The 25,775-nt window shown below is 42.7% G+C and overlaps 1 protein-coding gene across 1 annotated transcript in view; it reads right to left on the minus strand.

Moving 5' to 3' along the window:
• LOC147678091 (hydroperoxide isomerase ALOXE3-like) overlaps positions 1-25,775 on the minus strand; it is a 239,569-nt gene that overhangs the window by 150,922 nt on the left and 62,872 nt on the right. The window contains exon 3 of the mRNA XM_086946566.1: positions 5,789-5,873. Coding sequence (XP_086802692.1) covers positions 5,789-5,873 — 85 coding nt within the window. The remainder of the gene's footprint in view (positions 1-5,788; positions 5,874-25,775) is intronic.

Consider the following 25,775-nt stretch of genomic DNA (forward strand, 5'->3'; position numbering starts at 1 on the left):
TCTATTTAACTTTCTTGATAGAAAACAACCGAAAGTTGTCAGTAAAATATCAGGATCACTTTAGCATTCTCAAGATTGCAGTCCATAGAAATTGTCTTCCACGTACACCCATAGACAATACCATTTTTTTCAAATCTTGTATTTTCAATGAAATGACCACTGAAGGCCCTGATTTTATATTAAAAAAGAGTTTTGGACTATACCATTTCCTGCTGAAAGGCAATATTTCTCTCCATGTGTTCCCATTCCTGGCATGTCATGCTGTTTGGTGCTTACTTTCCACCATGTTAAAGAACAGTAGATGTTGCAGCACCCAGGATAATGTGCTGCACAGCTAAATACACATAAGGTCCCAAAGGCGAGACCCATTGCATTGCAAATGCTTGTTTTTAACATTTTCATGAACAATGTATGATAAATGTTTTTTATATTGTGTATGATCAAGCTATTGATCGAATAAACAAATATATATAACTAAACTGAAGTCGGGTTAGTATATGAAATACAGCACCTGTGCAGAAGCTGCCCATTTTTGTAAGTCTTCAGCTTGTAGAATACGTTGCGGTAATTACTGTTATGGTGTGATATGAGTGGTGTAGCACAGTGTGGTGAGGTGTATTCAAGACTAATGAGGTGAGGTATGGTGCAATGTGTGATGTGTAGCATGGTGCGACATGAAGTATTGTGTGATGCAGAGAGTGACTTACGCAGATGTGCCAAGGGTTTGTGCAATGCTGCATCATATTGTTTAGAGTGATATGATGTTGGGCATGATGTGGTAATGAGTCATCATGTATGATGTGCAATGTTACATGGTAAGATGCATTATGTCCTTGGTGTTGTAGTGTTTGGTGTATTTTGGTGTTTTGTGGTAGTATGGTGAGGTGCAGTTGGTTGCATATTGTAGGCTGCAGCATTTGGTGATGTGGTGTGGCATGGTATGTTACATTTTGATTGCATATGTTACAGAATGATATTGTGTGATATTGTATGGGGTCATGAGGTGTTGAATGTGGTGTGATGTGATGCAGGGCGGATTTTTCTGGGCCTGTCTTTTTTCTTCTTTTATTTACAGCAAGGAGGTAAAGTGAGATGGGTATTTCCAGTATTCTCTTGCTAGGCCTATAACCCTACATGTTGTGTGCATAGTGATGCTGCTGTTTCAGAGAAGGTGATCCAGCCCTCTTTAGCCCCATTAAATCTTCCATAAGATACAGGGACTATCACAATACTATTATCATTCTTGATCCAACTTCATCATTTATACCTTCAAAGCTACTTGACACTGCAGTAGCCAAATGTTATTTACCTCTTGCATATGTATGTGTCATACAGTATGATTAAACATTAAATGGCATGATGTGGTGCAATATGATGTGACATCTATTCTGTGAGGTAGTCTGGCATGGTGCATGGTATTATATGATGTGGTCTAGCACAAATACAGCATTATGAAGTGCAATGTGATAGTTTATGTATTAATATGTGTTGTTGTTGGTACTGTGCTGTGATATTTAATACTATGCTCTTTTACGGTGTGTTAAGTACTACTCGTTTCATGGTGTGATACATTTATTAATGTGTTGGTTATAGTGCAATAAACTGTGCTGTTCTGGGCATTTTATTTGCAGTGTTATGGTGAAATGTCTATGGTATTGTGTGATTGTGTATGCTCTGTAATGGTGTGATGGTGATTTGAATAGTGTATGATGCTATATGTGATAAGGAGGGGTGTCAGTCTGTGTTTTGGTTAGTATTGTTATAGATGCTGAAATTAGGTATGAGGCAAAGCAGTTTTATTTTGTGTGGTATAGTGTCATGAGGGCTAGTGCAAAATTAGATGGTTTGTTGTTGTATCATACTGTATGGTGTGGTATGGTAAGATGAAGTATGATATGCTTAAATATAAAGTTACTCAAGAGTGAGATCTATGTTCAGAGCAGGGACAGTCAAAACCCCAACTATGTCTGTACATGTTTTAATGGGCAGCTCTATATGCCATTTCTCTTCCTTTGCAACTACATATGGGGAAGAGCTATGGGTTTGGGCAGAAAATCAGTCACAGTTGACTCTACTTTTCTCCACTTACTGTTCTGAAAACCATGAATTGGCGGTTCTTTGACATTTTGAAGCTTGTCAAAATCCTAGGTCACTGAAAGCAAAAGACCAATCTACCTTTTCTGTTGATACCATTGCCCCTTTCCAGAGTATCAAAACAAAGAGAAGTGTATTAACAAATCCACCACAATGTCAGGTAGATTTTAAAAGCTTGTTTGTGCGTAGAATTTCGAAGTTGCCAAATAAGAACCAACTTCCACAATTCTGGAAGAGTATGAGGAGCTAATATGTTGATTACCTACCTGTAATATTCATGAACTAAATATAGTCTTCATTGTCTTATACCCTATGACTCCCCCTTCTGAATAAATCTGTTCTGACTTTGTCTTTGTGTGGTCATGTGTAGTTACTGTAAGTTGCGATTAAAACTACCCAATACTGAGAATTTCTAGCTACAAATCAAACTGATGGAAGCATATTCAGTAATGTGAAGAGGAAAGAAGTGGAATAACTTTGGATTGGAAAAAATAACTTTTTTGTAAACTAGGAGAGATGGACTGATATCTAGGGATATTCTAGATACGATGTGCTATGGCATTATGAACATATTGCAGGTCTTATAATATGTAGAATGGAAGCCCTAAATTTCCTAGCTAATATCATGGTATGCAATGCAGTCTTGCAGGTAGTAGAAGGTAGATGTGACAGATCTTTTCTGAGGATTTCAAGTGAGACAAAGCAGATTGCAGTGGAAGCAACAACATGTGTAGGTGCTCAAGTAGAACAAAGGTGACACCTTGTCAAAGGTAGCAGACAGATCAAGTAAAATCAAGATAGAGTGTGATGCATTTTAACTCAGAAATGCTCCATGACTGCCACAGGTGATGCAGCCTAAAGCCAGATTGCTAGGTTTCCAACAGAAGTTGGATCGAAGTAGCCTGACGGTTGGTTGTTTCCCGATTTGCTCCAGAATCGTAGATGTTAAAAGGAGACGGAAATAGACCAATAAGCAGTGATCAGCAGATGTTCTTTTAGTAATTATATCATGTAACCTTGTTTCCGAGACACCAGAACAGTGGCTGTAATAAGGGGCAGGTCCAAAACAACTGACAAAGTATTAGACCAGTAGAATCCATACCTGTACTGAAAATACACAGAGGTAAGTATCACATGAGATGCCAGAATAAGGAGAGGTTATAGCATAAAGATGTTCTTCTACTGAACTTGAAATTGCTTAAGGTGACACCGGTAAATGTGGTGGAAGTTGTATTTAGGAATGAAAGCTTTTCAAGGTAAGGTTTCTTTGATGAAATTATTGTGGATGGAGTTGTGTAGCATACACATCAACAGGTTTTTCAACACAAAAGTTATAATCTCCCGAATGGAAAACTTTGCATACTTGAGAATAAAAGTCACAGCTGAAGTAGTTAAGAAGTGACTGGAGTTCCATGTATTATGATACACTACGGGTTTCAGAAAAAGAGCATGTGGATTGATGTTAACCAAAACATCAATACCTCTGCCTGAGATAAATTAATGTTAATCACCAAACTGATAAGGTGGGAGCAGGACAGCCCTACTTCTAGCCAATGTGTGCACTCTTGATGCACTATAGAGTAGCACTTCTCAACTGCAAAGGCAATATCAGGCATGGTGGAATCATGTTTCCAAGTTTCAATAATGAACATATCACGATTATTTCTGGATCTAAAGTCTGAGTTGGGGAAGCTGAATTTGAGAAGTGATCTGACATTCATAAGACAGCAGGAAAAATGGTTGCTTTATGAACAAGATATTCCTACTACTACTCCTGCTAACCAAAAGTCTGATTTAAGATCAAATGATTGCCAACCAGATTTTGGGAATAATGTGTAGTGCTGGTTCCTGGGGCATAATGACTTTGGATATAGAAGGAGGCTGTGCTTAGACTGGCTTGCCTTAGGTCCAGCTTTGGCACACTGCTGTCGCACAGCAGTGAATTTATTTTGGTTCTCAAAATAAAGGGGCGGTACCTACTAAACATCTAAAGCACGTTACATTGGAGGAGCATAAATAATGCTGAGAGGCATACACCAGTGGAGTGGATACATTAAAAATAGAACTGCAAACCAGATGCTCGTGTTCCTATCAGGAAAACCTCCTTGCCTGATTCGCTACAAGGAAATAAAACTAAAATTAAAATAAAAGATAGAAAACAAATGCATTTAGTGCTTAACAGACACTTTAAATTGCAAACTCATTCCCAAATGCAAGTTGGGCCTTGGGATCACTGATGATTGTTGGGAGGTAAATAATTCAACATGCACCAAACAGAAAATTAAAACAGAGTGTATGGCATCAGCCACAAAGGTTAGTACATAAAAGTTGCAATGGGAGGTCCAAAATATACCACATTCTAGTGTAGACAATGTTTCAGTCTGGACATTGGTAAGATTTTGTCAAGACAACAGCCAGGTTCACATTTGTCTTTTAAAAGTGGACGGTTCAACAGAACACGGGATTATTCATAACCTTGGGGTATAGTGACTGCTACTGGAGACTAAGTGCTTGATGCAAGAGTACATTTTTGAGAACATCTCAAGGAGGACTAGGGGAGGTGGACAACAGGTGAAGTGGTGCTGAAGGTGGGACTTACACCATTACTCTAGTACACTTATTTGTAAGATTGAACTGCCCCTTTTTTCTACTGGAAATAGGCCTGCTGAAGCTCTATAGACATTCATCAGTAAGTGCAATATTGGTGTAAAGAATGGGAGAGAGAGACTGACTTTCTCGGAAAGGAGTTTAAGCAACCCAAGTTCCTGTTGTACAGTGAATCAGATCACCCACCACCAAACATCAATGCTGACTGAAGAAAATACACTCCGAACAAAACAAACATCTTTCCTTAAATACTATTTAGGGGCCGATTATGATGTTGTTAGATAACTGTTCTATATGAATAGGCCTCTGACTTGTTTCCAAACTAATCGGTTCCTGTAAGACCAGACAACCAATTACAATGCTTCCCAACACGTTTTGTCGGACTCGTATTGACTTCAATGGGAGTCTGTGTTCTGAACGAGAACACAGGCTCCCATTAAAAAAAGAGGGTGGTGGGGAAAGCCTTGCACCCTATGGCAGGCATCCCATTATGCCTGCCACATTGTGCATGGTTTGTAAGAGGAGTCCCTTGGGTGCCCCCACGTGCCCCTTTCATTACACCTCTGGGAGGAGGGGGTCCGCAATGGGCCTCTAAAGACAGATTCTGACAGCCGTTTCATGTCGGGCTGACCAAATCTGAACAGCTGTCTGAACAGGTAATCATAATCGCTTGTCCAGAAACCGAGTCCATAGAGCTGTACGAATTGGTTCTGAAAGACTCGGGCTGCCTGAATGCCTTTCAGAAACAATTCGGACTCCTTGAACGGTTTCTGGGCATCGTAATCGGTTGTTCGGAAATGTGTATGATTTGATCATAAACAAGGGTTCCAAATCGGATTCTGCAAAACTGAATCCCATTCGGAACCTTTCCGAACAAACATCGTAATTGGCTCCTAAGTGTTTAGCTACTTAAAATTACTCATGTTAATAGTTTATCTGCGTAATTCACATAATTAAAGTGCTGAAAGTGTTATGATGTCCTCTTAGGAAGGTGAGTACTGGCTATAATTCACAGAGTTAGATTTTTTGTATCTCAGTTATTAACATTTAAGCACTATAGAAGTTCAGATAACATAGAATAACTCACTTGTATGTCTCTTGTCTTTCTTTCAGCTCATTCTCTCTCCTCTTTAGGAGGAGGGGGTTGTGAATTTCTGAAGAGGCCAGGGTAGCTGCTCATAAAAGAAAATATTGATGTTCAGTGAAGGTTTTGATAGAAGTAATAGAAAATATCACTTAAACGTTACATGAGATGGAATTAGACTTCTAGCAAACTGCAAGAAAGGTGAATTGATACAAGTTAGGTTTTTCTCAGGCAGATATGGTTAGTATTAAAAAAACATATTTGAATTATCCAAGGCCCATATGTTGTACATTTCCCTTCTATAAGGTGCCCATGCTTAGTTTTATGGGCATTTGCTAGGAAGATAGCAGAAAGCTGGGAACTGAAATATACTTTTGACTCTAAAAATGTATGCCTCCTACTCTTCCTCATACCCAACTCTTTGACCCTCCCATTCAGAACAAACCCATTAGGCAGACATAGTAATCTCCAGATTTGCAAACTTTAAAAAATATTTTCCTGTACTAAAACTGATCCTCGGATGGAGTTGATAAGAGCTCTAGTCCTAGCACGGTAGGACTATTGCAGTATCAGCTTTGCTGGACCCTCTGAAAAACCTATTTCTAGCTCACAGGACTGGGAATTCAGATTCTGCATAAATGTCAACAAACATTAATACATCATCAAGCCCTCCCTAAATGTTCTTCACTGTCTTCTAGTAGAACTCAGAATCAAGTGGTTCTCTACATAGTCCATGACACCAACTGGTGCAAAGGTCCGTAATACTAGCAGAAACTGACCACACGCTAATTCTCAGCCACAAACCACTGATCATCATCCACCGTTCTGATTTTTTAGGGATCACTGAAGAGCATAGCGATACAAAATGGGATGATGGACGGAGCGCTTGAGCCAATCAAACACTCACCCCCAGTCAACTGATCTGGGTTTAATCCATCACCATTCTTTAGCTCACTCAGCCACCCCAGTTCAGACATGGCCATATGCAAATCAGGCTGACCCTATGCCTCATGGGAACAGTCCAGCCCGAACTGCAAAAAAACGATGGATTTAGGCCGAGATCTCTGTACTGGGGTGAATGTATGACATTTTTCTGCATTCTGTCCATCAACTGTTGTTTTGCATTTTGTCACCCCGAGTGGGATGGGTATGCTAAGACGTGAGTCCCATCCTCTCCACACCACTGGAGTCAAGCCATCCTGGCTGAAGACGGCTGATAGCCATAAACCGGTCCTAGGATGCTTGATTCCGGTCCAGGAAAGACATGGCTTGGCCGTTCGGGCTTGACTGTTCCCTTGAGGCACAGTGTCAAGGCTGATTTGCATATGGCCATGTCTGAACTGGGGTGGTGTGGAGTGCAAAAAACGATGGATTTAGGCCCAGATCTCTGTACTGGGGTGAATGTATGACATTGTTCTACATTCTGTCCATCAACTGTTGTTTTGCATTTTGTCACCCCGAGTGGGATGGGTATGCTCAGATGTGAGTCCCATGCTCTCCACACCACTGGAGTCAAGCTATCCTGGCTGAAGACGGCTGATAGCCAGAAACCGGTCCTAGGATGCTTGATTCCGGTCCAGGAAAGACATGGCTTGGCAGTTTGGGCTGGACTGTTCCCATGAGGCACAGGGTCAAGGCTGATTTGCATATGGCCATGTCTGAACTGGGGTGGTGTGGAGTGCAAAAAAAACGATGGATTTAGGCCCAGATCTCTGTACTGGTGTGAATGTACGACATTGTTCTGCATTCTGTCCATCAACTGTTGTTTTGCATTTTATCACTGAAGAGCATGACAAATGGTGGCACATCTCTAGCAGTGAGAGCTCCTGGCTGTGAACACCATCATGCCAAACTTAAGATCTGAATACAACCACTTATGATTTGGAAACATCCACCCAGACAAGAGGAATGTTTCGATGAAGGTCTGGCACATGCACTTTGTTGTAATTTATGCACATGCTTAGAATTGTTATGTTTAGAGTTCTTCTTGCTCTAGCATTCCAGTCTCCATGGTGATGCCTCTGTGTAGGCAGTTTGAGACTGGAGACTAGAAGGGCAGGAAGCGTCTGCTGGTGGTTTTCCCGATGAATAAACAAGAATACAATTTCTACAGTGCTTGTCTACTTTAACACTGGCGATGAGGGAAAGCTACACACCACCAATTCATTTGAAACCACAATGTATTAGTATTGCCTACGTGAAGTGTGAATCAGCATTTGAGATTGCATGCAGTAATTACACGGAGTGACAAATGAATCTACATTTTTATAGATTGCGGACTCCTCCAACAGCAACAGTGAGTAGTGTACCCCGACTACAGTGATATTTTAAATGTTGAGTGCATGAGGAATCGGATAAACTCTTGACTGCATAAGCAATTGGATGGTTTGTTTTAATTGACCTTGCTGTGCCGTGGTATTCACAGTGAAACGGAGACTGTTTGAATGATTTCTGAATTAAATCTTCTCGCAGTTTCATTCCTATTTTGAATAAAGCAATTTACAATGGATTGTTTACCTTCAAGTTTCTGAACCAGCTCCTGACTAACTGGCGGTTGTTCTTCACTCGCGCTGGTGATGATTCATGCCGTGAACTTCACTTGAGCTCTTCCTGCCTGTAATGATGCTCTTTCTTCCCCCAATAAATTTCGGAGTCGGATGGTGGTGCCAACCTCTTTATTCAGGTACATACATACAAGGAGCGCAAACCATGTCCTACGCCCAGCCTGCTCGCGCTCTGAATGCCGCGCTCCGCCTGCCGCGCCTCTACGTCAACGTACGTCACGTAGCTACGTGACGTACCGTGCTAGCGCGCTCACTACATATCTCCCTTTTTTCCAAAGAGTTATGTGAACAAGTCCTGACTCATATCGTAGTCTCTGAACCTCACTGGTGGGACCACCGCCCTGCCCCTTCTCGTCAGTCTTACCGGGGAACTGGCAGTCGTTGCTTCTTCACTCTGTCCACTCTCTAGCGCAGCCGCGCCAGGCCCTCTCCGACTGCTGTCTTCCTCCGGCTGACACTCTGCACTTGCCTCTTGATCTTCGTTACTACTTTCTCCTAAGTCCGGGCCTTCACCTCCATAGTCACTGGAGTGGTCACTGTTGCTCTCACTCTCTTCCATGTTGCCTCTGCTTCTCCAGTTGAGTATTTTATTGCACCTGGCCATGCGATCCTGCGACCACACGTTTCCATCGCTCAGCAAGGCCGCCCGGCCCTTGATTTCCACAACTCTCAGGGGCCTGCTGTACTTACTTTCCCCTTTTTTCTGTAGTGTGGGCAATCTTACTCTCACCCATTCCCCCTTTTCGAGGGCAGTGTCTTTTACATTCCTCCTCGCATCATAGTGTTTGGTATACACTGCTTGTGCCTTCTTCAGATTGGCTTGCACCACTGCCGGTGACCACTCACTCTTAATAACTCTGTCCTTCCATATCCTGTTGTCTTGGGTGAACGGCTCCCGGCCCCTTAATATCTGGAAAGGGCTATAGCCAGTGTTCGTGGGAGTTATCCGATACGCCCACACCATGTGCCATATCTCCGCCTCCCAGTCTTTGTTGTCTGCAATAGCCGCTTGTATCGAGCCCATCACCACTCTATTGAAGCGCTCCACCAACCCATTCCCCGCCGGGTGATATATGGATGTGTGTTTAGATGCTATTCCATTTCTTTGCATAAATTGGTTCCATCTGTCAGAGCGGAATTGGGGCCCATTGTCACTAAGGACACACTTAGGGATGCCCTCTCTCACGAAGGTCCCCGCCATGAAGCTCACTATTTTCTCAGTGTCCATTGTTTCTTCGATCTTTACTTCCGGCCATTTCGAATAACGATCCACCATTACACAAATGTATTTCTGTATACCTTGTGCATTCAGCACTGGCCCTAAAATGTCGATGGACAGTTCCTCCCACGGGTTTTGTGGAGGATCAATCTTTCCCAGGGCAGGGCGCAATGGTTTCAGCGTTTTGTCCGCGCCCTGGCACCTCAGGCACTCTCTCACATGTCTTTCCGCTCTTATGTCCATTCCTGGCCACCAATAATTCTGCTTGGCCCTTAGTTTCAGCTTTCCCACTCCCAGGTGGCCTTCGTGTAACATGTCCATCAATCTGGGTATCATCGTTGACGGGGGTATGACTCTTTCCCCTCTGTATATAAATGTTCCCTGGTCATCCATAGATAGTTCCTCTCTCACCTCGAAGTAGGGGACAAGGCCACGCTCTAATTTGCATTTGTCCGGCCAGCCTCTCACAATGTAGTCCTTCACTTTCTCCAGATTCGGGTCTCCTTCATATGCCGTTCTCCATTCCTGTTTGCTGATGGATACTTTGAGGTCCTCGGTGAGTGCGACCCACTCTTCCCCCGCCTCGGGCATTCTGTACTTGGCTCCATCGCTGCCGCCCTACTCAGGTAGTCCGCCACTTTGTTCCTGTTCCCTGGAATGTGTTCAACATCATAACGGAACTCCATTAATTTGAGCGACATTTTCGAGATCCTCGGTGTCGCTTCCGCATGTCCACTAGATGTGAGCACTTTGAGCAGGGGCTTGTGATCGGTCCTCAACCGGAACCTTGTGCCCCACAGGAACTGCCGGAACCGGGACATGGCCCACACCACCGCCAACATTTCTTTTTCAATCACACTATATCTCTTTTCAGTGTCATTCAGGGTGCGGGATGCGAAGCATATGGTTTCGACTCTCCCTTGGCCTCGGTCTTGCATGAGGACTGCCCCCAGTCCTTTATCACTCGCATCTGTGGTGAGTATGGTGCTTCCTTGGGGGTCGAACCCTTGCAGTGGAATTGCCCCTGCCACTTCTCTCTTTATCATTTCAAATTCCCGTTGAGCTTCCTCTGACCAACAGAACTCGCTGTTCTCTCGGGTTGACAGCCTCATATGGTGAGTTTTCGAGGCGAAATGTTCAATGAATTTCCCATAGTATTCCGCCATTCCCAGGAATGACCTGACTTCCTCCTTGGTAGCTGGTGATGGTGCGTCGCAGATCGCCTTTACATTTTCACTCTTGGGAGTCACTCCTTGAGCACTGATTTCGTGGCCCAAGTACGTTGCTTTCTCCATCCCTATCCGGCATTTGGCCCATTCTGCTGTGAGGCCCTTCCCTTCCAGGATGCCCAACACCGCCTCCAGCTTTCTGTCGTGGTCCATCCTGTCCTGGCCCATCACCAATATATCGTCCTGGAAATATTGCACTCCCTTGAGGTCCTGAAACAGCTGATGCATGAGCTTTTGAAACACCGCAGCCGCCGAGGCTAGTCCGAACGGCATGCGGCGGAATCGATAGCATCCGAAGGGAGTTATGAAGGATGTTAAGCTGCGGCTCTCTGGATGTAACGCTATCTGGTGATACGCTGAAGTCAAGTCTATGGTGGAGTACCACTGAATACCCCTTGTGCTGGCCAGCATCTCCTCTATCCGAGGAAGGGGAAACTTCTCCACCACTATATTTTTGTTCAACTCACGTAGGTCCATGCATAAACGGACCTTCCCATTCGGTTTCTTCACCACCACCAACGGCGATAGCCATTCAGCACAGGCTATCGGCTCGATGATCCCTCTTTTCTCCAGCTGTTGTAGTTCTTCCTTCACGTCGTCCCTTACTGCTAGCGGGATGTTTCTCACCTTGTGTGCCACCGGTACAGCTCCTTTTTTGAGTATGATCTTGTGTGCAAATTTGTCGAGTCTGCCCACTGAGCCTCCGAAGACCGTTGGGAACTTCTTCCTCCATTTATTCGTGTCCCGCGCTTCCTCCGGCTCCGTCAATAATATCTGTTCCTTGCCTCCCGGGTCCAGCTTGATGCCCAGGTCTCCTTGGTCGAGCCACCCTAGGACGGAGGGACCTTTCTCGGAGACATACAGTTTGCACCTGGCCTCTCTGCCCCTGAACTCGAAGTTCAATCTCCTGCACCCGGCCATGGGGATTCGATCACCATTGTATGTAACGGGACGTATGTCCAGCTTGTCCAGCTCGGGGCCCAGTCGCGGAGCAAACTTCTCTTCCCACACGCTCCGGGGGATGATGGTGTAAGGCGACCCTGTGTCTGCCACCACTTGGACTTCGACGCCTCCGATCTTCATTTCCATGACGGGTTTCATCGTTCTTCCTCCGCCGGTGCCACGGCCTCGGTCGTTTATGCTTAAGATTTCGTCGTAGATGCAGAGGACTGTGATCACCTCTTCCTCTGCTGCTTCTTCTGGCTCCTCCGATGCTTGGGCCACGTACTTCACTGCGTTCTTGGCTGCCTTCTTCCTGCACGCCTTTTCAAAATGGCCGACTATTCCACAGAACGTGCATTTGGCGCGAAGCGCGGGGCACTTCCGGTCGTGCGCCTCGTGCGTCCAACTGCCGCATCTGTAGCAAGGCCGTTTGTTACTTCCGGCCTGTTTGCCAGGGTTGCCTGGGCTGTTCCGCCATTTGTCGGGACCCTTTTCTGGCTGTTTCCGTGCCTGATTATCCTTGTGGTGTTCTTCCTCGTCTACTTTGTTCACCGTTCCACTGGGCACAATCTCTTTCTTCGTAGCCGCTGCACACCTTCGTGCCAGTTCAGCCCTTTTTACTATCACCAACACGTCCTTGAGAGAGGTGTCCCCTGCGGCCCATAGCTTGTCCTGCACGCTCGTGCACGTGGTGTGCATCACTACTTGGTCTTTTATGAATTCACTTTCCCAGTTGGCATATTTGCACGATACCGCCAGTTTCTTCAACGCCGCCACATACTCTTCCACCGTTTCCCCGGGTAGTTGCTTCCTTTGCTGGAAGTTAAACCTGTCTACTGAGACGCACACTGAGGGTTTGAAGTGTTCTTCTAGGTCTTCCAGCGCATGGGCATACACGTCGTCATCCTCTGTCTCTCTCTTCTTCGGCACCAAGCTTTTGTAGATCCTTAGGCCTTCTGGGCCCAGATTTAGCAGCAGGATGCGTTTCTTCCTCGGCGGCTTGAACTTCTCCTCGCTCTCGTCTTCCATCACTTCTATGAAATTGTCTATGTATTCCTTCCAGTCCTCCCATTTCATGAGCGGTTCCCCTGGTCGGGGAAGGAACTGGACTGGCGCTATCGCGTAGCCCGCTTGTGCATTCATCTTCTCCGCCCGGGCTGCGGGCAGCGTACCTTCCAGGCTTCTCGGGCTCCCTGGTGCACCGTTTCGTTCTTCCTTCTTGAGCAAGGGTGGAGGGCTGTTCCTTTCAGCCCTTTCCTGTTCGGGTGGAGTAGCCAGTGCGTATCCCGGTGGGCCGTGACCGTGACTGGCTTCCTACCTCGGTTGTTCAGGGTTCTTCGACCGTCGCTATTTGTGCTCTTGGTGCTCTGTTCTCTTTGCTGATGGTTGCGTTGCGCTCCTTGCCGTGCCCTATGAGGGTGGGGTCGCTGTGCGTACCCTCGGGCCTTCCTCGTTTCTCCTGCGCCACCACTCCGTTCCGCCGTGCTTCTCGTAGTCTGCGTGGTGGGGGTCGTGGGTCGGTATCCCATCCTCGTCGCCACTGTAATGATGCTCTTTCTTCCCCCAATAACTTTCGGAGTCGGATGGTGGTGCCAACCTCTTTATTCAGGTACATACATACAAGGAGCGCAAAGCATGTCCTACGCCCAGCCTGCTCGCGCTCTGAATGCCGCGCTCCGCCTGCCGCGCCTCTACGTCAACGTACGTCACGTAGCTACGTGACGTACCGTGCTAGCGCGCTCACTACACTGCCGAGTCCTTTAGAAAGCGTCTTTCATCATTACATTCAAGATTTCCATGACTACAGTTGACGCTCACTTCAACAAAGAGTTTTGTCTTTCATCATTACGTTTACGCATCGATGTGCGGCCATTTTGTTTCTTTTAGGTTTCCATGACTACAGTTGATACTCACTTTGACGAAGAGTTTCAAGTGAATTAGACATATTTTTCCTACTACTTTCTCACAATTTCTTTTTTTAAACAATGATTGCCATATATTATATTATTACTCATATTAGACATTTGAATAATTCAAACAAGTTATTCTATCTCCTGTTATTTTTAATTCATTTTCTCTTTTTGGATTTGTTATTTTTGCTGCATTTCCTCAAGAATGTCTTCAACTTAAATAAGCAAACCTCCAGCATTCCTGTGTGAAAAAGATGAGCCTTTACTTCCATGGAAACTATGGAAGAACCTTTTTGATTCTTATTTGGTAGCAATTTGAGGTGAAAGATTCTCAGCTGTCAGGAAACAAGCAACACTTCTCCACAATTTGGGTGTTGAGGGTCGCAATACATATGATAGGATTGGTGATGGGTCCGGTGAACCTTCTGATGTCTTCGAGATGTCAATGAAAATGTTGGAAAATTATTTTGGAACACGCATAAATGTTTTTCTTGAACGACATACATTTTTTAGGAGGATTCAAGAACCAAATGAAAAATTTGGAAATAATGTGGCATCTTTAAAAACGTTGGCTCGTAATTGCGAATTTGGCAAATTACCTGAATCATTAAATTGCGATCAATTAGTAAGATGCAGTTATAGCCCTAGAGTACAAGAGAAGCTTTTATCAAAAAATCCCTCTTTAAAGGAAGCTATTTAATTGTGGAAGGCATAGAAAACACATCAGGATGGGTGAAAGAAATGAAAGATCATAAGACTTCCACAGACAGCACCCTCACTCCCAGTAGCATTCAACAATTTCTACAAATGTCTATCAGGCTTCGGGAGGAGACAATATCTGTAAAGTCATTCAAAACCCTAAGACAAAAATCCACATTGAACGTGGCAAAGTCAAATGCTATTGATGTGGAAGTGTTAATCATTCCTCTAACTTTCCCAATTGTTTTGCTAAATCAGCTACTTGTCTCAAATGTGGTATAAAAGGTCATTATGGTAGAGTTTGTAGATCTGCAGGTAAAGTTCACTGTCTTGAAAATGTTGAAACTATATCTGTCAATCCAAGAATGATTGTATCCAATGTAAGAAGTGATAGGGTAGTTGATGCGGATCCTATATCCATGCCTGAATGTAACATTGAAATAGGGGGCAACATTTTTGTAGTTCTGGCGGACTCTGTTTCTCCCTTCACAATGATTGGAAATGAAATGTGAAAACTTTCCCAAATGTCCAACTAATTCTGCCAGATATTAACCCTGTCAGCTATGGGGGATCTCGTATTGATGTTTCCAGTTACACTGTTATGAGAATACATTTTAAAGGAAGGGAAACCATTGGTAAAATTTATGTGGCACATTGGGGGATAACCTTGTGGGATGGCAGCACCAGAGGGACTTCCTCTGACCAAGTCATGCTTATTGATTACAATTCAAACTCAAATAGATTCTTGGATGAATTCCCACAAGTTTTCACAGATAAACTTGGGCTGTTGAAGTATTTTGAACATCACATTATCCTTAAACAAAATGCAGCACCGTGTGTGCATAAAGTTAGAAAAGTTCCAAACACGATGATGGCTCCTCTTAAAGCTGAACTTGACAGATTGATTGGTCTAAATGTAATTGAAGAAATAGAATCTTCAGAATGGTTGGCACCAGTGGTTTTGGCCCGCAAGGATGGTGGGAAGAGTATTCGCATTTGTGTGGACCTTAGAGGTTTAAATAAATGGATATGGTCAGATCTCCAACCTCTCCCCAACATTGCTGAGTCAATTTTCATGCTCAAAGGTGCTAAAGTCTATTCGGTACTCGACCTGTCTTCGGCATATCATCAAGTGCCACTTTATCAAGACTCAAAACGGTACACAGTCAAAATATCGAATCTTTAATTTCGACTTACACTTATATCGAGTTGCTAATATCGAAGGGACAGAATATCGATGTCCAGCATATCGACCCTAAGGTAAGTAATATCGAAATTACTTATATCGATAGCATATATATATCAATGTAAGTAATATCGACATTACTTATATCGATAGCATATATATCGATGTAAGTAATTTCGATTTACTAATATGTGTTAGAAATTTTAGTTAAGTATTTAAATTAATTGTTATAATATGTGTTTAATATGTTTTTATAAATAAAAAATATATAAAAGTAAATAATATGTTTTACTACCAGAGCGGGTTGTGGGTTTTTAGGGGAATAGGGTGGGAAGTAATTTATTTGTAATTAAATAATTATTTTTTAATGATTAATTTATTTTGCAATTAAATATTAATTGGCAAATAATTATTTTAATTGATTAATTGAATAATTAATTGATAATTTATGTATCTTTTTCACTAAATTATATGTTTTACTACTGGAGCGGGTTGTGGGTTTATAGGGGAATAGGGTGGGAAGTAATTTAATTGTAATATTAATTAATTTTGGGTAAAGGAGTATTTTTAGGGTTCAGGGTCAGTTTTGGGTTTTTGGGTAAAGGGGTATTTTTAGGGTTCAGGGTCAGTTTTGGTTTTTTGGGTAAAGGGGTATTTTTAGGGTTCAGGGTCAGTTTTCAGTTTTTGGGTAAAGGGGTATTTTTAGGGTTCAGGGTCAGTTTTCAGTTTTTGGGTAAAGGGGTATTTTTAGGGTTCAGGGTCAGTTTTCAGTTTTTGGGTAAAGGGGTATTTTTAGGGTTCAGGGTCAGTTGTTAGTTCTTGGGTAAAGGGGTCTTTTTTGGGTTCAGGGTCAGTTTTCAGTTTTTGGGTAAAGGGGTATTTTTAGGGTTCAGGGTCAGTTTTGGGTTTTTGGGTAAAGGGGTATTTTTAGGGTTCAGGGTCAGTTTTCAGTTCTTGGGTAAAGGGATATTTTTTGGGTTCAGGGTCAGTTTTCCCTACTGTTGCACCCACTGGAGTGGGAATAGTAATTTTAACCCCTACGCTATCCAACGCTTTCCCTACTGTTGCACCCTCTGGAGTGGGAATAGTAATTTTTACCCCTACGCTATCCAACACTTTCCCTACTGTTGCACCCTCTGGAGTGGGAATAGTAACTTTTACCCCTACGCTATCCAACACTTTCTCTACTGTTGCACCCTCTGGAGTGGGAATAGTAATTATTGTTAAGTAAGTATATATTATATATGATTTGTTAATATTATTTTTTTTATTAAATATGTATTATTATTTTTTTTACCATTAATAAATATATTTAAATATGTTTAAGTAATTTATAAGTATTATTTACAGTATTTTTCATGTTATTTTAAACTTCAAAAAAACGATATATTTGACAACGATATTTTTAACATCAATATTATTTTTTCGATATTTTGGTACTTACCATGTTGTACATAGGGCGTCGATATTTTTGCAATCGATATAATTACGCCGATATTTGTGTAGGTCGAAATTCTGTCTGTCGAAATTCTGTCATAGATCCACTCAAAACATCTGACGTCTTTTGTGACACCGTAAGGGCATTCCGCTTTGCAAGGATGCCCTTCGGTTTAGCGTCAGCCGCAGCATGTTTTGAACGTATTATGAAGTTGGTTATTGGTGACAAGTTTTTCAAGATGATATTCTTGTTTATGGCAAATATAACGATGAGCATGACTCTATATTGAGAATGTTCTTGAGAGATTATCTAACAAGGGTCTCATGGTAAACAAACAGAAATGCAAAATTGGAATATCCTCTCTTACATATCTAGGAAATGTGATTTATGGCGAAGGCATTCAACCAAAACTGGAACTGGCAAAAAGTATTGATGATGCACCTACTCCTTGTGTCAAGGAACAAAATTAGATCTTTCCTTGGACTGGCCAAATTCTATGCAAAATTCATCAAGGGTTTTGCATCTGTTGTAGAACCAATCAGGAATCTGCTAAAGAATGTACCCATTTTGAATGGAACAAAGACTGTAATGAAGCTTTTACATTTGTCAAACGGGAAATCAGTTAGTTACCCAGTCTTGGTCATTTTGATACTAAAAAAAACTTTACTTACCACAGATGCTAGTTTATCTGGTCTGGGTGCTGTACTCACACAAGTTGATGCTGGAGTAGAAAAAGTGGTTGCATTTGGATCATGAGCATTAAAAAAGTCTGAGGAACAGTACTCGTGCATAGAAAGAGAGGCACTAGCGATTTTGTGGGCTATCAAGCATTTTAATTTTTATCTTTGCGGTATCCCTTTTATTGTAAGATCAGATCATCGCCTCCTCCAAGGTCTGGAGGAATTTAATTTTCAGGTACAATACCTTCCTGGTTCCTCTAACAAAACTGCTGATTGTCTTTCCAGATTACCCTTACAAGTTCATGATGATTATGTTAATATTGAGCCTATTAATGTGTGTTGGGTTAGAGAACCAGCGATCACTCATGAGGAATGGGTGGAAGCCAAATCTCATCCTTTTATCCACTTGTCAAAGATTTTGTCACAAAGGGTTGGCCTGCACGTAGCAATAGTATTAATCCTGATCTTTTGCCTTTTTGGTCTGTTAGGGATGAGTTGGCTCTTTTCCATAATGATCTGATGTGTGGAGAAAGGTTAATTCCTCCTTTTAATTTGAGATCTAAATTAATCAAACTTGCACATGAGGGACATCTGGAAAGGAGTCTCACTAAGACCCAGTTATGTGAAACGTATTGGGGGCCGATTATGGATCATCAAGTTAAAAATGTTGTCAAAGATTGTTACCAATGTTCTTTCAATGACAAATCTAAAGTTGTTAATGCTACTCCTTTATCTCCAGTTCAGGTTCCTAGTCAGCCATGGACAAAATTAAGCTTAGATCTAATGGGTCCTTTTGCCTTATTAGCAGTTTCAGAAAGGTTTGTATTTCTTTTAGTGGATTACACTTCCAAATGGGTTTCTACAAAGTGTGTATGCACAGTTAACACAAAAGTTATCCTAGATTTTTTGAAAAATGAGCTTGCTTGTGAAGGTATTCCCAAATGTCCCATTACAACAATGGTGTACAATTTGTTTTCACTGAGATGGAAAATGTTCTAAATGATCACGGAATTTCACATTTCAAAACAGCTCTTTATTCACCACAGGCCAATGGTCTTGCTGAACGCATGAACCGTGTTGTTAAGAACTGTGTACAAAGAGCTTTAGATACTAAGACTCCTCTTAAAGATGTTTTGCGTAACACTTGGTGGGCTCACTACTACTGTTAATCATACTATGAAAAATTCTCCCTTCCAGATGTTGTGAGGAAGACAAGCCCACTCTAAATTGAATCCTGGATGGTTATCTCCTCAAAACATAATTCCTTTGGATAAAAAGGAGGTGGATTCCTGAATTAAATTTTATCAAAGGAAATACAAGGAACGGTATGATTCAAAGAATTCTACAAGAATTAAATTGTTGAATATTGGTGAGTGGGTTTTGGTCAAGAAACCCAGGTTTAACAAAAAAGATACTTTTGAATTTATGGATCCTTTCATGATTACTTCTATTCATAAAAATGTTGTTACAATGCAGAATGGTTGTAAGTGGAATATGTCAAGACTGGTAACATTCAGTGGTGCTAGACCTTCAACTTCCTCAAGTTTAGATTGTTCCTGACCTGCTTCTAGTTTACCCAATTCTGGTGTAATTCAATATAGAAGATTCCCTCAGAGACCACATTGTGTTCCTGTACGTTTTAAAGATTTTAATTTGAATGCATTTTAAATGTTTTATCTCTTGTTTTTTTGTTATGTTCTTCTTTCTAATTACTTTTGTTTCTTTTCTTTTAAAATAGGGGATGTGTTGTAATTTATGCACATGCTTAGAATTGTCATGTTTAGAGTTGTTCTTGCTCTAGCATTCCAGTCTCCATAGTGATGCCTCTGTGTAGGCAGTCTGAGACTGGAGACTAGAAGGGCAGGAAGGGTCTGTTGGTGGTGTTCCCTACGAATAAACAAGAATACCATTTCTACAGTGTTTGTCTACTTTAACACACTTCCTATCTGATTGGCTGCTAACCTCCCATTTTTCCTTTATGAAACTGTACATTTTCATGTAGCCTACAGACATCAGTGATTGACAAAATATAGTTCTATTTAAAAGTCAATGAAATTCACAAGGGGCTTCGTTTTGGATTAACAATATAAAGCTTGTGCAGATGAGCTATGATGCGAGAGCCTACCCATTCTCTGGGCAAACAAGAAAACTAAAGTAAGCATTGACATGTTTTATTCAAGCTCTTTTCAGATGGCAGCAGAATATGCACATTAATAACATTTACTTTTTCATGTGTGTTTGTCCTTTGTGAGAGCATCTCACTGGCTATCCAGGGGAGCATAATGTTCTTCTAACAATGCTTACTTTATAGTTTCCATGGCACAGTACTAGTTGTTTATGTCACAGTGTATGTTTCACTGTCTTAGTTCTATCTACTGTGGTCCAGAATAATCTGCGCCAGTTGTTTGCCACATGAATTTGCTATTCACTTCAAAAATCTGGTGCCATAATGCTGGTCCCACTAACTATGAGGAGGAGGGAGGTCCTGTTTCAAGGCAGGATAAATCCTAGATATGAGTTCACATTCATCTCTTCCCTTCAACCCTTCCCAACCTCAGAACAGTAGTGGGGTCAAGATTATTACTGCCTGGCTCCTGATCCAATCACTGCTTAGTTGCAGACAATACCAGCCAATCTGCAACAACACACCACTTGCAGAAGGACCTGCATCTATGATTTAAAAGTTTGTCTAGTGAATGATGTAATGCCTTTCCAATTCTTGATCCTACGGAGGACTTCTAAGGTCAGCGTCAGTTTTCAATATCCCCAGCTGAGTCACAAGAACAGCTTGAGCTTCATCAGACAACACTAAGATTTCCTATACAAAATGTAGACCTTTGAGTACACATTTGTAGCATGGTTTTAAAAGAACTTGTCATAATTTCAACTACACTGGTTCTTCCATCAATCTTTCTGCCCTTCACTTCTATTTTCTTTTGCTACAGACACTCATTTATGCCCCTTATCATTTATTTGATTATGAAAAATGAAAACTCTGTTGTACATTTTTTTATATCGAGATGTTAGGATGAATTTTCCAGTGATTTTAATGACTATCCAAGATCATGTGTTCTTCATGTCAAAAGTCCTAATCTAAATTTCAACTAACCACATAATGACAAGAGTTTGTAGACAGCTGCAGACAATCCTAACATGCCCACGTGTGTTTGAGACAATAATCAATACAAAAACCTCACAACTACATGTTCTGTGTATCACAGGTAGCCTTCTAGCAGCTGATGCTGTTCCTTTTCTCTGAGGAAAAGATAAAGGCTCTCAAATACTCCTCAAATGAGAATAAACATAGACTAAGCCTCCCTAAAAAGGCAAAGAGCATGATTCATCATGGCCTTTTCAGTAGCACATGATTCTTAATAACAGTTTGGGGCTTTACCTTCGAGTTAAAGTGTTTTCCTGATATTCAAAGAAAAAAACGAACAATGTATACTATATGATGGGTTTGAAATATTATTTAGTACAATGTTGGGCTCTGGATATAGACTAACCAAACATTTTGCATTAGCTATGGATACCTAACCCACTATTGATTCATGAGGCAGGATAAGGATCAATAGCTTTGGAAATCTACAACTGTCGGAACTCTAGAAATCTACAAATTATCATTCATATGCAAGGGATGTCCTACATAGCTTATGGTATCATATTGATGAATGCAAATAACTTGTCATAGAGGTAAACATTCAGTCACAGCTTATTTAAACATGTTATTTATGTGGTATGCATTAGCCTAAACTACCTTTCTTTACACAAACAAGGCAATACGTTTTAGAAGGAAAACTTGAAAAGGAATATTAACTCATGGATGAAACATAGATCTCCTTGCCACAGTTTCATTTGTAAATGTTATTGAATAGAAATTAAATATTTCTTTACAAAAGAAGATCACAACTTACGCACAGTTAATACCTAAAATGAATTAATTTCAGTTAATACTATAGCCTAGCTACTTAACGTAAAACTACAAAATGCAGACTTTCTGTAATTTTGAGGTTGACGTTTATTATCATTACTTTTATTTGGAACCTATATGTATTTTTTGGGGGAAATAAACATGTATAGTTTTACAAAACGACAAAATGCAGCTATACAACGTGAATGAATGAATGAATGAGTACATGCTTATATAGCGCATGGCTACCCGGAGGCATCTCAGCGCTTTTAGACCGGACCGGACGTGCATTAGTTTAACGTTCAAAACCCCATCTCATTTGTTGCCACCCACAGCACTTTATCCGCCAAGGACTCCAGGATCCAGGGTCCATATCGCCCCACAGCAGGAGCCGCCAATGCTTCTAGGACCGCGCCAGGTGGCGCTTTTAAGCTAGACCAGGCTCCTGCAGTGCGGGACGCTTGCGGGCATGCCCAGGCCAAAGGCTGGCCCAGCTGCACCTGTCCAAGCTCGAAATAGACCGGCCTGGGTCACATTATTAACATCTTGACTCTGGTTCGATCTATCCTTGCTGTGTAAGGTACTGTGCTAAATACTGATATTGTTGTTATCACCTGGGACCACCAAAATGAGTAAGTGCAAGTCTGGCGCTGGGCATGGAGTTGTGGGGACACTTGATGCTTTTCTTTTGAGTGCAGAGTCAGCACTCATCCATGAGATTGAGCTCACAGAACATAGATTAACACTAGAGCCCCAGTTTTCCCAGAATCAAACTGCACCTGTAGGACCCCTTTTGCAAATTAACTCTGAAGATACCTCCCCTCAAATTATTCAGATACAACCTACACGGCTAGATCTTGAATCCACTACATCCCCTGAGTTAGCAAGCAGACAAAGTAGGCCTAATGTAACCACTAGGGGTCAGAAAGCCAAAATAAGTCAAGGCACTAGCCATGAACCGCCATCTTAGAAGAGGAAGGGTTGGGGTCCACAGAAACAAACAAAAAACATTCACTGAAACTAATGAGATGTATAACTAAACCACTGACAGATATGGTAGTCAGAGGCCTAACATAATGTCAATGTCCACTGCTACAAATGGGCTACCTCCGTGGTTGTAATAGGAGGAGTTTTGGAAAAGGTTAGATACATTGGTATCAGTTTTATTAGATCCATTGTCACAGATATTGTCCCAAATTTATGTTGGTCTCACCAAGCTGGAGGGTCTCATCATTAGCATTCCTCCAGCCCATTTGGATATATGCCCATGTAGAGGCACTGATACGCTGCCTAATAGGGGGATGGGAAAAGTGGGTAGTCAACCTGTAAGCAATTCAGAAAATTGACAAGTACACTGCCCTAGTACATATACCGGGGTGAAAATTGCAAAAAACACAGTTGATGGACAGAATGTAGAACAATGTCATACATTCACCCCAGTACAAGGATCTGGGCCTAAATCCATCGTTTTTTTGCACTCCACACCACCCTGGGTTAGACACTGGCTATATGCAAATCAGCTCTGACCCTGTGCCCCATGGGAACAGTCCAGTCCGAACTACCAAGCCATGTCTTTCCCAGACCGGAATCAAGCATCCAAGGACCGGTTTCTGGCCATCAGCCTTCATTCAGCCTGGATAGCTTGACTCCAGTGGTGTGGAGAGCCTGGGACTCACGTCTGAGTATACCCAGCACACTCGGGGTAATAATTGCAAAAAACACAGTTGATGGACAGAATGTAGAACAATGTCATACATTCACCCCAGTACAAGGATCTGGGCCTAAATTCATCCTTTTTTTGCACTCCACACCATCCTGGGTTAGACACTGGCTATATGCAAATCAGCTCTGACCCTGTGCCCCATGGGAACAGTCCAGTCCGAACTACCAAGTCATGTCTTTCCCAGACCGGAATCAAGCATCCAAGGACCGGTTTCTGGCTATCAGCCTTCATTCAGCCTGGATAGCTTGACTCCAGTGGTGTGGAGAGCCTGGGACTCACGTATGAGTATACCCAGCACACTCAGGGTGAAAATTGCAAAAAACACAGTTGATGGACAGAATGTAGAACAATGTCATACATTCACCCCAGTACAAGGATCTGGGCCTAAATCCATCGTTTTTTTGCACTCCACACCACCCTGGGTTAGACACTGGCTATATGCAAATCAGCTCTGACCCTGTGCCCCATGGGAACAGTCCAGTCCGAACTACCAAGCCATGTATTTCCCAGACCGGAATCAAGCATCCAAGGACCGGTTTCTGGCTATCAGCCTTCATTCAGCCTGGATAGCTTGACTCCAGTGGTGTGGAGAGCCTGGGACTCACGTCTGAGTATACCCAGCACACTCGGGGTGAAAATTGCAAAAAACACAGTTGATGAACAGAATGTAGAACAATGTCATACATTCACCCCAGTACAAGGATCTGGGCCTAAATCCATCGTTTATTTGCACTCCACACCACCCTGGGTTAGACACTGGCTATATGCAAATCAGCTCTGACCCTGTGCTCCATGGGAACAGTCCAGTCCGAACTACCAAGCCATGTCTTTCCCAGACCAAAATCAAGCATCCAAGGACCGGTTTCTGGCTATCAGCCTTCATTCAGCCTGGATAGCTTGACTCCAGTGGTGTGGAGAGCCTGGGACTCACGTCTGAGTATACCCAGCACACTCGGGGTGAAAATTGCAAAAAACACAGTTGATGGACAGAATGTAGAACAATGTCATACATTCACCCCAGTACAAGGATCTGGGCCTAAATCCATTGTTTTTTTGCACTCCACACCACCCTGGGTTAGGCACTGGGTATATGCAAATCAGCTCTGACCCTGTGCCCTATGGGAACAGTCCAGTCCGAACTACCAAGCCATGTCTTTCCCAGACCGGAATCAAGCATCCAAGGACCAGTTTCTGGCTATCAGCCTTCATTCAGCCTGGATAGCTTGACTCCAGTGGTGTGGAGAGCCTGGGACTCACGTCTGAGTATACCCAGCACACTCGGGGTGAAAATTGCAAAAAACACAGTTGATGGACAGAATGTAGAACAATCTCATACATTCACCCCAGTACAAGAATCTGGGCCTAAATCCATTGTTTTTTTGCACTCCACACCACCCTGGGTTAGACACTGGCTATATGCAAATCAGCTCTGACCCTGTGCCCCATGGGAACAGTCCAGTCCGAACTACCAAGCCATGTCTTTTCCAGACCGGAATCAAGCATCCAAGGACCGGTTTCTGGCTATCAGTCTTCATTCAGCCTGGATAGCTTGACTCCAGTGGTGTGGAGAGCCTGGGACTCACGTCTGAGTATACCCTGCACACTCGGGGTGAAAATTGCAAAAAACACAGTTGATGGACAGAATGTAGAACAATGTCATACATTCACCCCAGTACAAGGATCTGGGCCTAAATCCATCGTTTTTTTGCACTCCACACCACCCTGGGTTAGACACTGGTTATATGCAAATCAGCTCTGACCCTGTGCCCTATGGGAACAGTCCAGTCCGAACTACCAAGCCATGTCTTTCCCAGACCGGAATCAAGCATCCAAGGACCCGTTTCTGGCTATCAGCCTTCATTCAGCCTGGATAGCTTGACTCCAGTGGTGTGGAGAGCCTGGGACTCACGTCTGAGTATACCCAGCACACTCGGGGTGAAAATTGCAAAAAACACAGTTGATGGACAGAATGTAGACCAATCTCATACATTCACCCCAGTACAAGAATCTGGGCCTAAATCCATCGTTTTTTTGCACTCCACACCACCCTGGGTTAGACACTGGCTATATGCAAATCAGCTCTGACCCTGTGCCCCATGGGAACAGTCCAGTCCGAACTACCAAGCCATGTCTTTCCCAGACCGGAATCAAGCATCCAAGGACCGGTTTCTGGCTATCAGCCTTCATTTAGCCTGGATTCTTGACTCCAGTGGTGTGGAGAGCCTGGGACTCACGTCTGAGTATACCCAGCACACTCGGGGTGAAAATTTGCATATAGCCAGTGTCTAACACAGGGTGGTGTGGAGTGCAAAAAAACGATGGATTTAGGCCCAGATTCTTGTACTGGGGTGAATGTATGAGATTGTTCTACATTCTGTCCATCAACTGTGTTTTTTGCAATTTTCACCCCGAGTGTGCTGGGTATACTCAGACGTGAGTCCCAGGCTCTCCACACCACTGGAGTCAAGCTATCCAGGCTGAATGAAGGCT

Source organism: Lissotriton vulgaris, chromosome 12, assembly GCF_964263255.1.
Source record: "Lissotriton vulgaris chromosome 12, aLisVul1.2, whole genome shotgun sequence".
Classification (NCBI taxonomy): Eukaryota; Metazoa; Chordata; class Amphibia; order Caudata; family Salamandridae; genus Lissotriton; species Lissotriton vulgaris.